Here is a 13,553-nt window from a genome sequence, read left to right on the forward strand (position 1 = left end):
TGGGCTGGGGACTGGGCTTTCTGCCCCAGCCCATTCTCCCCATTTCATATAAGCCTCATTCTGTAAAGCAGATACTGCACGTAGCAACCCACAGAGGTGTGCCATGCCTTGGCAGTGGAGCTGGGACAGACTGACAGAGCACAGGGAGGAAAACACTTCCAGATCCACTGCTCTGGCAGGTGCAAACAGAAGCCCCCCCCCCGACTTCTGCCACATGGCATGCTGTCCCTGCTCTGCAGTTCCCTGCCTTCTCTTGGTACTGATGTTCTCAGCAGCATTTTTTCTTCTCCCCAGGCACAAGAGGGAGGTAAAAGCACATCTTCCTGCTCTGCTGTTTGTTTGTTATCATCACAAAAAATAGATGATACCATAGTGCTGCTTCTTCTGTTTACACAAACATTCTTCTACCAGTCATGCCATTGGCCATTTGTCAAAATTTTAAAAAGTACAAGAACTACAAATGCAACAGTTAAAAAAAACAAACTTCATTATTAATTTATATCAAAATCATTTGCATTATACACAAATAAAACAATTATTATAAACTGAGATTTTGATTTATTAATCTGAAGCATATTAGTACTTGGGTTCCTCAGCTTGCACCATGCTGGGCATTTTAAGACAGTTCATATCCTTGGTGTTTGGACCTAAATTTACAGCCAGTTCTAAATGCTGCATCTATCAGCAATACTTTGCAAACAGCACGTACTTTGTACAGTAAAAGCAAACCATAACAAAGCCATTCCTGAAGCGTACGTGCCTGTTCTCAGTTGGACCAACACACCACCACTATGGAACTGGCTTGCTTTGTTGCTACCTTCTCAGTGCTACTGGGGGTGTGCACCAGAGAAGAGGAAGTGAAGGCACACGCCCCTTCTTCATTTGCCTTTTTTCCCCCCCACCCCGGCAGTTTTCTGTGAAATAGTTAATTTCAGAAAGCCTTACATAACTGCATAATGAAGAGGCAAGGAAGACAATGTAATCTTTGTGCTGAAATCCTTTACATCAGTGTTTTCTAAATCTCTCTACAAGTACTCATTATGTTCTGGACCCACTTGTAGAACTCGGCCCACAAGTTGGCAGCAACTTGGGCACCTCAAAGGAGGAGAGTTAAGCAGTTTTATTTTCTGGCCAGTGTCTAAACTACCGAGGAAAAGCTAATGATCTTTAATTGCTAACATCACCCTCCGTAGTTCAGGACAGAAGTGTAAGAGCTGGCTATAGCTGTTAGCTGTGTAAATACTTGTTCCCTCTGCCCTGGATAAATGGTACTGTTTTCACCTGTGATGAGCAGGCAGTGGTCTCCTGAATACTGTAAGCTCTCCTTTACCTTATTTGAACCCCCTTTCAAACCTCAGTGAGCACAATACATAACTTGTAAATGATGCAATTCTTCAATTGTGAAGGATCTACAATAGTATCATCATGATGCAGTACTACTATTTCTTGGTAGAGTACCACTGAAAAGTTCTGCAGGAGTTCTCTGTTCATGTGATGAGTATCAATGGCTGTAAGCAGGTCATCAGTTATACAGCACATGCTATGTCTGTGCATTTTTATCCTATGCTGTGTGCAAGTGAGTTCCCACATCATAGTTGCTTTCCTAGAGGTTTCCTTTACTAAATGTCAGCCACTTTCCATGATTTTGACTTCTCTGTCTAATCTGTTTTGGGGGACAAGTCACACACCACTTTCAGAGATCAGAACAGTATTGTCTGTCAAACTCTTAAAAAAATCAACATATGGGAGTGGTCTCTAACATGGTGTTATATTTTCACTTCCACTGTGCACTCCAGAAGCTAGTACTCAGAATAATTTCTACTTAAAGATCTCAAGGGAAAAGGTGAGGAGTCAAAGCTGAAACTGATTCCTAGGTTTGGCAGTCTCACCAGTTTGCACTGTGGCCTTGGGCATGTCACTTGTCCTCTCTGTTAATTTCTCTCCCTATGCAAGAGGGAAGAGAGTATCTATTATGGAAGGATGTTCTTAATAGCATTTGTAAAGTGCTTTGAAGATGAGAAATGCTCTTCAACTGCTCATATAATTATGCTGTATTTGTTGCAAGATGATTAGATTCATGATTCAGATTTGGTCACCTCGTTTCAGGGTTGTGAAGAAAATAAAGATCCACTGATAAGAAATGCTATTACAGCCTTTCACTAAAAGAAACATTTAAACCAAGTACCAACTTAACTAGAAAATAAATATCTCTGGGACGAAAAATAGAGATGTCTGTACGCAGTCCCTAATATATGGAAAATTAAAAATGTGCAATATGGCCTCTGCAAAATGTAGGCACAGGCTGAACTTCACACTCTGCAAGCTGGAAATTTCCTGAAAGTTCTGTGTAAAAATCCATTTTAAGAACTAAATCACTGGCAAGGTCCACACATCATACATTATACTTACACAAACACTCTGCTAGCTGCAGAGCAGTAAGTCTGCTTACAGCAGATGTTAAATACTGCCTCCAGGTTGGTTGCTTTCTGAAAAAAATACCTTTTTAGTAATTTTAGAAAGGTTTGGGGGCTTCATCATTAAGACAGGACTTTAAAGATGTACACAGTGGACCACATCCTCATCTGGCACAAGCTCCAATGGCTTCAGCAGAATTGCCAGCACCCTCTGAGTTAATAACTTATCTCTGTCACCCCATTTATAATGATACAAGATGTATCACAATCCATACCTTACATTCTCAAACTTGAGAAAGGGTAAGTGGAAGGAGTATCACCCTATCTAATTTTTTTCTTCATGCTGAAAGCAGCATTATAATCTCAACTGCCTGCCTATTTGCATAGTTAAGAGCTAGCTTTAGTCAAGTGCTGAAAGACTGGGTATAGAGTGCTACCAATTTAGTGCTTATTGCTGCAGGGCCACTTGGAGATTGTGTTGTGTTATCTCTATGGTCTCTGTATGACATAATGGTCTCTGCCACTGCATGTGAGATTAGAAATCCCAGGTGTGTGGATCTTTTGTTCAACTATCGGCACTCTCTATGCTGGATACTTCTTCAGGTACCAGCAGAGCCAAGTCCTCCCCATTCCAGCTTGTGCACAGAAGCCAGCTGTAAGACAAAGATAAGACAGATATCTTTAGTTGAGATAGTTACTTACAGCATTCTGATTCAGCACCAACAAACATACTGGATAGCTCTGTATGGCCATCTTCTGTGGCACAAAGCTTTTGATGTATCTTAGTAAACAAAATCAATGACACAACTTGTACTCATTACAGAAGTCAGACAATATCATTACTCTGTCTTTGATCAAAGTACTTGACTACCATGTCCATTACAGACTGGAACAACCACCCTTTTTGCTCTCAAACAGCAACATTTCATGACACTCTCAAAAGAAAGGTTCAGAGAAAGGTTATTCAAAGGGTCCTGAAACACTATAATGATAGAAGATAAAGAAAAATAACTTCCAAAAATCTATGGTGATGATGGACTACAGTCCTGATAGCAAGATGGACTGATTGATGGTAAATATCTGTAGTGAAGCAGGTACAGACTTAAAATGATGTGAAATGTTCTAAAGCTACAGCATTATCACTGCCTATTTAAATCTTAAAGTGCAGCTGATGTAGAGATAAAAGGTGACTGAGGTGAAGTCTAAGTATTAGGAAAAACTATACAAGTCTCTAGCAAGCGTGCCACCCTCTTAAGGAATACACCTTTCCCCCCTCCCCCTGAATATAAATCTATCTAATGGAAAATGATCCTTCTGTCACTTAGAGTTTTGTTTCAGCATCCTAAAAAGAAGTAATTTATATTGGAAATAACATAAAGTGACCTTTGCTTTTATGAGTACTCATGAATAATGGTATTTCACTGTCAGTATTACTAGGTGGTCACCAGATACGATTAGACACAACTGCTATAGAGGTCTATTTTTTAAACATGTCTACAGGTTTATTCTTTTGGGCCTTAAAATCTTTTACAGATTTTAATGGCACTGGGTCACAAGGTATGACCAAAGACCAGGACAGAGAGCTTTCCATTAAATTCATGGCGTGATTGGTCATGTTTGTAACCCTAATTAGCATCTAGAAGAGCTCAGATTGCAAAATTAAGCTCATGCATTTCAAGAGATCTGTTACTTTTGTTCTTTGTGAAAGGCTTTCCTGTAAAAAAGACCATGTAAAGGTCTCAAACCAAGGGAAGGCACACACATGTGGGCAAAGCTATGGTGTGTCCCACAAGCGGTACATTCATGGTAGACTTCACTTTGGGGGAAGTTCACAGCATAAGGCCGAGGGAATGTAGCTGGATCAGAGAAAAAGTGTGAAACTGGAGCTTCTACAACACACTAGAAAATAGTAAAGTCTGAGAATTACCACACTAAACCATTCAGCTTCAACTCATGTCAGAACAGAAATTACTGGCAAAAGCAGTCAGAAGCACCCTCCTGATCTGTACTTACCACAGGACAGTCAGTGGAATTAGACAAAGACCTGCCGATAGGAGGAAGCTAAAGCCTGAAAACCATGCAACAGTAGTTGCATACAGAATATTAAAAACTGAAATTGAAACACTGCCGGTCACAACTTCTAAACAGGCAATACAAGCAAACACAGCACCTGCCAAAAATAAATGGGTGAATTACAAACAAAACAAAATAAAACCTCTTCAAAATACTGACATTTTTAAACATGTTTTGAAAGATCTATCGACAGTATTTTTGCAAGTATACACGTAAAAAGCATCAGAGTATCATACTTTGCTATGGAAATGTCTTCTGTGGAAACTCCTACAAAATGCTTCTTCTTTTTAATGAAAAAAACCAAAATAAAACATTTTGCTGATGGAAACTTTCTTTGCTACTATTCTGTCACCATTCCTACTTTCTTGAATCTGCTTATCACATTAAATTCAACCTGTTCATCCTCATTAACCATGTTCTACACACTTCCATCCTTTATCCCTTCCAATTTTCTTCTTTATTCTCACTCTTCCCTTTATTGTTTCTTCCTTCTCTAATCTTCACTCCTGTATGCCAAAAAGACTGACCCAATGAAGACTGCTGGTTCAGCATCTAACCATGTCCCTCTCATTTTTGAAAAGAAAGAAAGAACAGTTTTTGGACTGAACCACCCTTTGGGGTGGCAGTCTATCCCATCAGTGTCTTGTTGAACACGTTTTCCCAAGCTGTATTCATAATCACAAGACCACAAACAAGATCACTGTACGTAAGCAGAAAAGGATGATGAGGCAACCTGATTCCTGCATCAAACTACTCAAGTACCCAAAGCCCTGAAGAATGCCAAGAAACTGCAAAACCAGAGGTCTGTGTTAGCACAGCTAGTAAAAAGAGATCTTTGGTTTAGTATACAAAGATTAGTCTTCTAAAAAATAAAACCAAACAACTTGGGAGAATGTTTCTAGAAAGCATGTTTCCCAAAATCTAGAAAATATATGCTCCCCAAAAGCAAAATATGGGATACTAGAACCACATTTTGAGGCCCGATATGCGTTTTTTCCTGTGTTCCATAACAACAGGACTTCGAGAAGTAATGTGTTACATTTTTTGGGACATGTTTAAGAAGCCACAGGCACCCATGAAGATGGGTTCCTCCATAGCTGAAGATCCAAGTCGAATTGTTTTCAAGTGCTTTGAAGGTTGACCACCTACTGCTTACCTTTCTAAATTTGTGTGACATTGACTAAATAACAAAATATATCTTTCTCTGCATGTCAAAATCTTGTGAATGTAGAAGCCCTTGTGAAACCACATTTGTATAAATCTTGAGCATTCTTCTGCTTCAAGTTCCCCATGGTCTTTATTTTAAGAACAGTATCTCCTTTGAGGGTGGAAACTTAAAGTGGTTTTTAACACAATGTTGTTTATATTAAATTCAGAATCAAAAGCCATTAATATCAAGACAAAGGGTCATATTATATGGAACTTGAAAGAAATGCAGTCTTAAAATACCAGTACAGATCTGTTAGTTTAAAGGTAATCTTGGTGCATCTCCGTTTTGAAACACCATATTATTTTATTGTTTAAAACCAAATGCTACTCACCCTGTTCACCAGTGAGAACCACTTTTGACAGCATGGATCGGAGAACAGGGATAGGCATAAGGCAGAACAAAGATGGCACTCTCACTGTAAAGCAATCATGAGATATTAAGTAATTAAAATCCAGGATTTTACAAATACATTGCAAATGAATTACTCATGAGCTTTTGAGTGCTTAGTTCCTCAGATAATAAAAGGCAACAGGAAAGAACTAGAAGTGCACTGAGACACAATTATCCATGCACAGAGAAATTAATAAATCAAATATATTTTATGGCACTGAAACCAAATCATAAGCAATTCATTCTGTTCTCTCCACACATTTCATCTTTTAATCAAATCAGTCTGATCAGTCTGATCAACCATGTATATTTTACCTCTCTATGACCCTTTCAAGATAGTACGTCCAATATTCAACAACAGCATTCATTACAGATAACACAGCACTATTGTCATATATATTGTTGACCATGGAAAAACTGATTCTGAACTTACCTAAAAACATGAGCAGGGTAGTTTTGGCAAAGGCAGCCATGATCATTCCTCCAATGTAAGAAAATATCCCAATAAAGACAATATAAATGTCTTTGAGACATTTAGAAAATAAGTAAACTCCTAAAAAACTGGTCAGAGAGACAGAAGTGAATGCAGCTGCTCCATATCCAATGTATACTTCATTCCAGCAGAGTGGCTCATCCAGTTCATACAGTGTAAAAAGCGAACTCCCACCAAGCATAGTAAACATATAAGTCATAAATGCAAAAAGTAACACAATTATTAAAATTCTCTTTTTATAAGGGGCAGTTTTAAAAAGCATGTACACTCCAGAAAATGTCTCCCTAAGAAGTTCTTTATAGGATACTGGTACCTCGTGCTGGAATTCAGATACACCTATGGTATCTTCCAGAAAAAATATAATATAGATGATATTAATGACATGAAGCAGAGATGCTGTCACAAATGTCCATGTAAAGCCTATTCCTCTTAGAAAGTAGCCAGATGAGAGTCCTGCCAATCCCGATACAATTCCAAAAATCAAATCCACTACAGCTATTCGTGTTGTTTTCTGGTTCTCATCATGACAACCATCTGCTATAAAAGCAAAGCCTCCTCCAAGGAAAGTTGCTATACTCCCAAACAGTCCAGTAACAAATGCAACTGCAAATAGGACAGAGAGTGACAAGGAAAAATATGATATTGCAGTGAGGCTAATACCAGCAATCAAAGCCCCCATTGATGGTAAAACTAAAGACCTTTTGTGTCCCTGGCGATCCCCATTAGCTACAATGACAAAGGCAACTATAAGGCTGGGAATGGCCCCAGTTAAGTCCAACTGCATATTAAAAACAGAGGCTTTTTCTTGAACTTCCTGCAAAGAGAAAATAAAAATAATTGTAAATACTGTAATACATTGGGGGGGAATCTGTAACAATATTATTTACATAATTATTAGGTGCAATATGATGAATAGCACAGTATGTGTTTATAGACTATAAATTATACTATTATTAAACCAAATACAATGTAATTTTATAAGATTATATGACATATTATGGTATAATAAAATATAGCACATTACTTTATAGGAATGCATTATATTACAGTAATCACTAATACAAAGGAACTGCATATTCAGACTCCTGCTTTTGTAATTTGATCTTCAATATTCCTCAAATATCCCTTGTTACATTTTAAACCAGAAATTAGTTCTTAAGACTCAGTCTTACCAGTACTGTTAACAGAGAAGTTTCAATGGAGACAAGAGAATAATTCTTTTCAATATGCATTTACAAGAGCTGGTACTCCTTCAATACAGGGTATGGCAAAAGGACACTGGGCTATTTTAATACTACTCAGAAACAAGTAGTAAACCAGTCTTTGATTGAGGAACACACCCCATGCTCCCTATTCACATTTTTCCTCACAAATAATTCTACTCAGGGGGTCACAAGAAACTAGTCATGGAGTAGAGCAAATTATGCAAGTAAACAGATCAGGATTTGCTCCGACATCCCAGTGTACCATGTTACTACTACTACTAACAATAATAACAACTACAAATGTGAAATACAGCATTAAATATTATATTGACTCATAGATATGTGAATTAACTAATTTTGCAAACACTGTAAAGCTCTGGGTTCAGAAACTGTCCAAGTCAGTGATGTCTCTATACATATGCTACAGCAGGTGTCACATGAACAGCAGCTAACACTGTAACAATAAACTGTAAACACCCATTATGGGGAAAATTTCATAATTCTTTTTAACAGAAGTATAAAGATCAAATGTAGCTGAAAAACAACCATTTAACAGAACATGAATGGCTGCAGGAAAAAAACAAACTAAAGGAAGGTTAATAAAAAAGAGAGATCTTGTTATGAATGCAGCTGCTAAAGGATACTCAGCAAGCTGATTGAGATCTTGCTTTTAAGGCATAGATGCAGACTTGACAGACAGCAGCCACAACAGCCCTTTCAAAGAAAACCATCTCATCAGACAGAAGAGCAGCGGGAGAAAAGGAATTAACTTTATTTGCACAAACCCTTTATACTCTCCAAGTTAAACTTTAGGTGCAGAGAATAAAGTCACACTGAAAGTTTTCATTAAGTTTTCTGAGGCATAACACTGACTTGGGCAGGGGCTGCACTCTTAAATCAGTAGCAGGTACACCTGTGTAAGTTGGCCCACACCATTCTCAGCCTGATTGATCTATATTGATCTATATTCCATGTATTTGTCCGTAGCTAATGTAATCCTGACCGAGTAGCATCCATAAAATTGAAAACACCCTAGAACTTACAGGAATGTATTCTGGGCAATTTTAAAAGCTGATGAATGCTTTATAAATTCATGTTTATATTTACAGGCAAAGACAATGACTTTCTAGTTCAGTCTCTTCCTTTGTTTACAAGATATCAGGTTTTACTGCAAGAGGAAAATTCAACTGATCCTGAGGTCCTCAAGGAAAGCCTTCAAGATTCCCAGCACTACAAAGTCTTTTACTCTCTTCCCTTATGGTGTCTGACTGCCATGGGATTCCCGGTGTCCTACTGTCCAGCACTGTTATCACTCTGGAAGGGTCAAAACCATGAAGACTGAACAAACTGAGACAGAAAATGTTAATAACTCCTCCACTGCTGATGAAGAGAACTCTATGTAGTTGCAAACATCATTTCTTTACTAGAACCATCATGTTCAAAGACATGAACATCAAACAAATGATACTGCCTTAAAAATAAAATTAAATATTATTATATATCATCTCAACCCACATTAAGCATATAATACGAATATTATTGCTAAACCATACTGAAGGAATAAACCAGCAAATATTAGTGGGTCTTTCTTTTGGAAGAAGTTGTGCAACATAAAGAACATGGCTACACATCCAGATACCACAAATGACCATACACTTGCTGACATAAAAGACTTGATATCTTCTAACAAGAGGACTAAAAGACAGAAGTACAGGAAAACTCCATGTAGAGTGAAAGGCATGCAACTATCTACTTTATGGTTTTATAAAGCCAATAAAAACAAATACAGAAAACGACAGGTCAAACCCTCAGCTGCTTTAAAATTATGTAACTCCAATAATCAATACAACTACATACATTTGAAGAGAAAGGTCTAGTTTTTTAATCTGCAAATTCACTCTACTCTGAAAAATTACTCACAACGGACAGAAATAGATCTTAAAATCACTGATTTCAAAATCAAAACAATGAAAATGAAGAAGCAATAATTTACATAAAGATTAAATTAAGAGAGAAGCATGGTGCCTGAGATTGAACAATGTACAGGACATGATAAACTGACAGACTCATAAAGAAATATTACTTAGTAACAAAGGAATGGATTGGATAAGTAAATGGGATGATAATCACGTTCAATGATTAATAATATAGCTCTTTCTGAGATAATAAAAAAGTATTATCCAAGCCAGTGATCAGAATGCTTCAGCTTGTACTCAAATTACCTTTGAACTCACTTTATTATAAAATGACTAATTTTCTTCAAATTGTAAGAAATAATTAATCCAGCTGCTGCAAAGACTATACATTTTGAATTATATTCTACCTTTTTGCAGGCTACAAGTGATTTTTGTCTTCAAATTTTGTTTGCATTTTTCTTTGAAATAGGTGAGATTAGTATAAAGTTTCTTCATTCTCAGAATATAAGGATTTGCACTAAATTAACTATTAAGGGAGATGTGCTTCTAAAAGTTAATCTCAAACTGAGCCTCTTGGGAACACTCCTAAGAGCAACATCTATAAACATATGTCAGTTAGGATAGTCTTGCAAAATCCTGAACACCTACATCACACTTCCTCGGGAAAGGGCTTGGATTTAAGTTAGTGGGTCTACTCTCTGGCCCATACACAGGATTATTACTCAGCACAGAGACCAGTTTCCACTTAAATTAATGGGTGTTTTGAGCATTTAAATTCTCATGCTATGGTAACAAGTGTGGTATAAAAATGTAGGCAAGGTACCCAGACAAGAGTGTAATTGTTCAAAAGCTCATGCCCTACTGGCAATCACTGAAATGGAGCAAATGGAAATTTTGCAGGAAACGGAAACAAAGAAGTTCTGTTGGCCATTACTCAACTGCTGTCTCAAATATCAAGTTAATTATACTTTGTAACCAAAAGACCTGTAATGTGTGAATTCACCACCACCCCAATTAGAGATGCTATCTAAACTTCAGCTGAAAATAAGACTTTGCTTTAGTGTTTTGCAAAAAGAAATATGGAGACTTATATCCAGAACCATAGGTGATGGGAATTTGAAAGTCAGGTTGAATTTGGGGGGGGTTGCAAAATGCAAAAATGTTTGTGAAATGTAAGTTTCTTGACGGGCTCTGCAATTAGAACTGTATGCACAACTTATGGTTTCCTTAGAGCTGCTTGTTCTGTATGAGAAAATGCCCAGACATAGCACCAAACAGGGAGCTAATACTAAATAAAATACAAGAATTACTCAGATAGTAATTGGTTATTATCTCCATGGGTCAGCCCAGAAGTCATGTTGGACTACAATTCTATTAACCCTTTTACTTTCACATTCTTTCTACTAAGACCAGCTTCTATCACATGACAAAGAACCTACACCACACTAAAAATCCTGAATTATTTCTTTGATCACCTTCAATGAAAACACGTACCATTAAAAATCTTCTTTTATATATGACAAATGAGGCAGATAAGCTCAGGTGCTCAGTCTTGCATATACGCAGCACATCAGAAATTCAAATATGGGATGTGAGCAAAAACTTTCAAGTGCCACCTTTTCAGCAGCATAAGGGAATGCCAGCTGACTGTTTCCATAACTCCACCTTCTGTGTAATTAATATTCCAAGTCATCTACTTTTCTGACCTTACAGTGGTTTAATCCTCCACTTAATCCAACCCAACTGTCAGTTGTTGTCGACAAGGATGGTTCTGTTGTATCTCTTCTGGAAATATGTTCCCTCTGCTATTCCCGTGTTAGGTACAGCAATCACGTGGCCACAGAGTGTCAGAGCAATGTACTGCTTAACACTCAAAAAGCAACCACTTCAAACCAAGAGATGAGATTTCTGTTGAATCAGTGCCCCACTCAAATCCAAACCATAACCTGTAACTGCAGAATTTCAAGATACAATAATACATGGTGGGAGAAGGGAAAGGAAAATGGAGTATGACCATCTCTCCTGCTGGCAGCTCACCTCATAGTTAGCAGAAAAGAAGCATTAAAACTGCATTAGAAGTGCAATGGAAGAGGTACTAACCAACAATTCACCATCTAGCATGCTGAATTACAAAAATATGCTAAAAATGTAATTGACTGTGAGATGCTGCTATCTTGACGTCTTCGTATTTCAACAAGGCAGACTAGTACTCTGAATGGTAAACCATCAATTATATTTGATTGTCCAAAGATCAGCTAAATTTTTTTTCACATTTTAAAAACACAACCCTTTTTATTTTCACCTCCCCTGTTCCTCATTCTCGTAATTCTTCTGAAATAAATGTATTCTAAACTAGATCTTATTCCTCAAAATTACAGGACATTTTTTAAACTTCACATGGTTACAAAGAACACTAGGAGCCCCAAAGGCAACTGACGGCTCACAAACACATGCATGAGTCACTACAAGGAGCCTCCAGTTGTACCCGCTGTAATGTCAGTGCAATGCCAATTCGGGCCAAATCCTCTCAGATGATTTTCAACTCCTGCTACAATACGAATTTATCTCAGCATCTTCTTGCAGACAAATCTTTGTCTTTTAAAGCACTACCCCTACCTACAGTGAAACACACGAGCAATGAGACAGTAAAGTGAGAGCAGGTTGCAAAGCTACAGCTTTTCTGTCTATAAAAGGTTAAATAAGGTTATGAAACAGGAGATTACGCGGAGGCAGCACCTCCTGGCTGCAAGTTTATTTACAATTGTTACTTCTTCCCCCGTCTTACCTTCTGTTTAATATAAGTCGGGCTGCTCTTATTCTGCTCGCAGTGACTGACATTGCTATCGCTCACGAAAGTGGAGTTGTACTCCTGCTCCCACAGCCGTCGGTAGATAAACTGCTGCACCAGCGGGGTCGTCAGGGAAGTCGCAAAAAGGTATATGAAAATGACGGGCTCCACGCACAAAACCTTCCTCATTTCTGGGTGTGGGGTTCAAACCCTGTGTCAGAAAAGAAACCGCAAACCCTCAGAAGGAAAGGTTTCCCTTTCCCTCAGAAGGTGAAAGGGAAACACACGTCCGAGCAGCCGCCGGCACGCTGGCAGCGCCCACCTTACCCGGGACACTCCCTCCAGCAATCCCCGGCCCCCAGCGCACCGGCTGTGACCCCGCACGGCTGTGCCCCCGCACGGTGTCCCCGCCGGCCGCCCGCCCTCCCCCGCCCCGCGGCGCCGGCGGTGCGTGACAGCGGGAGGCGGGACGCGGAGGGCGGCCGCGTCCCTCAGCGGGGGAGTGTCCCCCGCCGCCCGGTGGCCGCCCCCCGGCTGCGGCCGCCGAGAGGACGACACCAGCGCCGCCATCTCGGCCGCTGCCGCTCGGCCGGCGGGCGGGGCGCCGTGGCAGGCGGGGCCGCGGCCCAGCGGAGGAGCAGCGTCCGTGTGCTGAGTGTGTCACCCCCCGCGCTGTTTGTCGCCGTGCCGGGGACATGCGGGGTTGCTGCGGCAGATCGGGACGCATCAGCAGTTTGGCGATTTCAGCATCGTGCCAAACGCCGCCGGTCAGCGCGCACCGGGCCAGCCGGCTTGTTTGGGCTGGTTACACAACGAGAATCTGCCTTATCAGCGGCGCCTTTGGCCTCGTTTAACACCGTGACCCCGGCCTGGAGCTCAGCCTGGCCCAGGGCATCAACGCGCCCAGGGCCAAAGTGGCCGAGCACCGGCTAAGGAAGAACCTGCGTTCTCCTCCGTCCTGCTGCGTGTGCTCCACTCTCAGCTGACTTGGTTTAGAGGTTTTATTGTAGCTGCTTCCATTCCAAGCGCTCTTGGGTTGTCAGGATGTGTAAAAGTAACATTTG

At 39.8% G+C, this 13,553-nt stretch overlaps 1 protein-coding gene across 3 annotated transcripts; it reads right to left on the bottom strand.

Moving 5' to 3' along the window:
• Positions 1-469: 469 nt before the first annotated feature.
• Positions 470-13,033, bottom strand: SLC46A3 (solute carrier family 46 member 3). Of its 3 annotated transcripts, none has more exons than XM_064645431.1 (6): positions 12,817-13,030; positions 12,487-12,700; positions 6,521-7,394; positions 6,029-6,112; positions 4,428-4,584; positions 470-3,067 (listed from the first exon to the last, which is right to left on the bottom strand). In XM_064645431.1, the coding sequence occupies exons 2-6, from the start codon at positions 12,676-12,678 to the stop codon at positions 2,980-2,982; spliced, it is 1,395 nt and encodes a 464-aa protein (XP_064501501.1). In that variant the 5' UTR covers positions 12,679-12,700; positions 12,817-13,030; the 3' UTR covers positions 470-2,979. The 3 variants fall into 3 exon arrangements, with proteins under 3 accessions (XP_064501501.1, XP_064501502.1, XP_064501503.1); XM_064645432.1 differs by having other exon boundaries at positions 12,812-13,030; XM_064645433.1 differs by lacking the exon at positions 4,428-4,584 and having other exon boundaries at positions 12,817-13,033.
• Positions 13,034-13,553: the final 520 nt, after the last annotated feature.

This window comes from Pseudopipra pipra, chromosome 2 (genome assembly GCF_036250125.1).
Source record: "Pseudopipra pipra isolate bDixPip1 chromosome 2, bDixPip1.hap1, whole genome shotgun sequence".
NCBI classification, from domain to species: Eukaryota; Metazoa; Chordata; class Aves; order Passeriformes; family Pipridae; genus Pseudopipra; species Pseudopipra pipra.

Excerpts from the sequence above, each read along its gene's own strand:
- SLC46A3 (XM_064645431.1), bottom strand. The coding sequence starts at position 12,678 with ATGAGGAAGGTTTTGTGCGTGGAGCCCGTCATTTTCATATACCTTTTT. Across the intron at positions 7,395-12,486 it reads CGACTTATATTAAACAGAAG|GAAGTTCAAGAAAAAGCCTC; the intron begins GTAAGACGGGGG and ends TTCTCTTTGCAG. Across the intron at positions 6,113-6,520 it reads TACCCTGCTCATGTTTTTAG|TGAGAGTGCCATCTTTGTTC; the intron begins GTAAGTTCAGAA and ends ATTGCTTTACAG.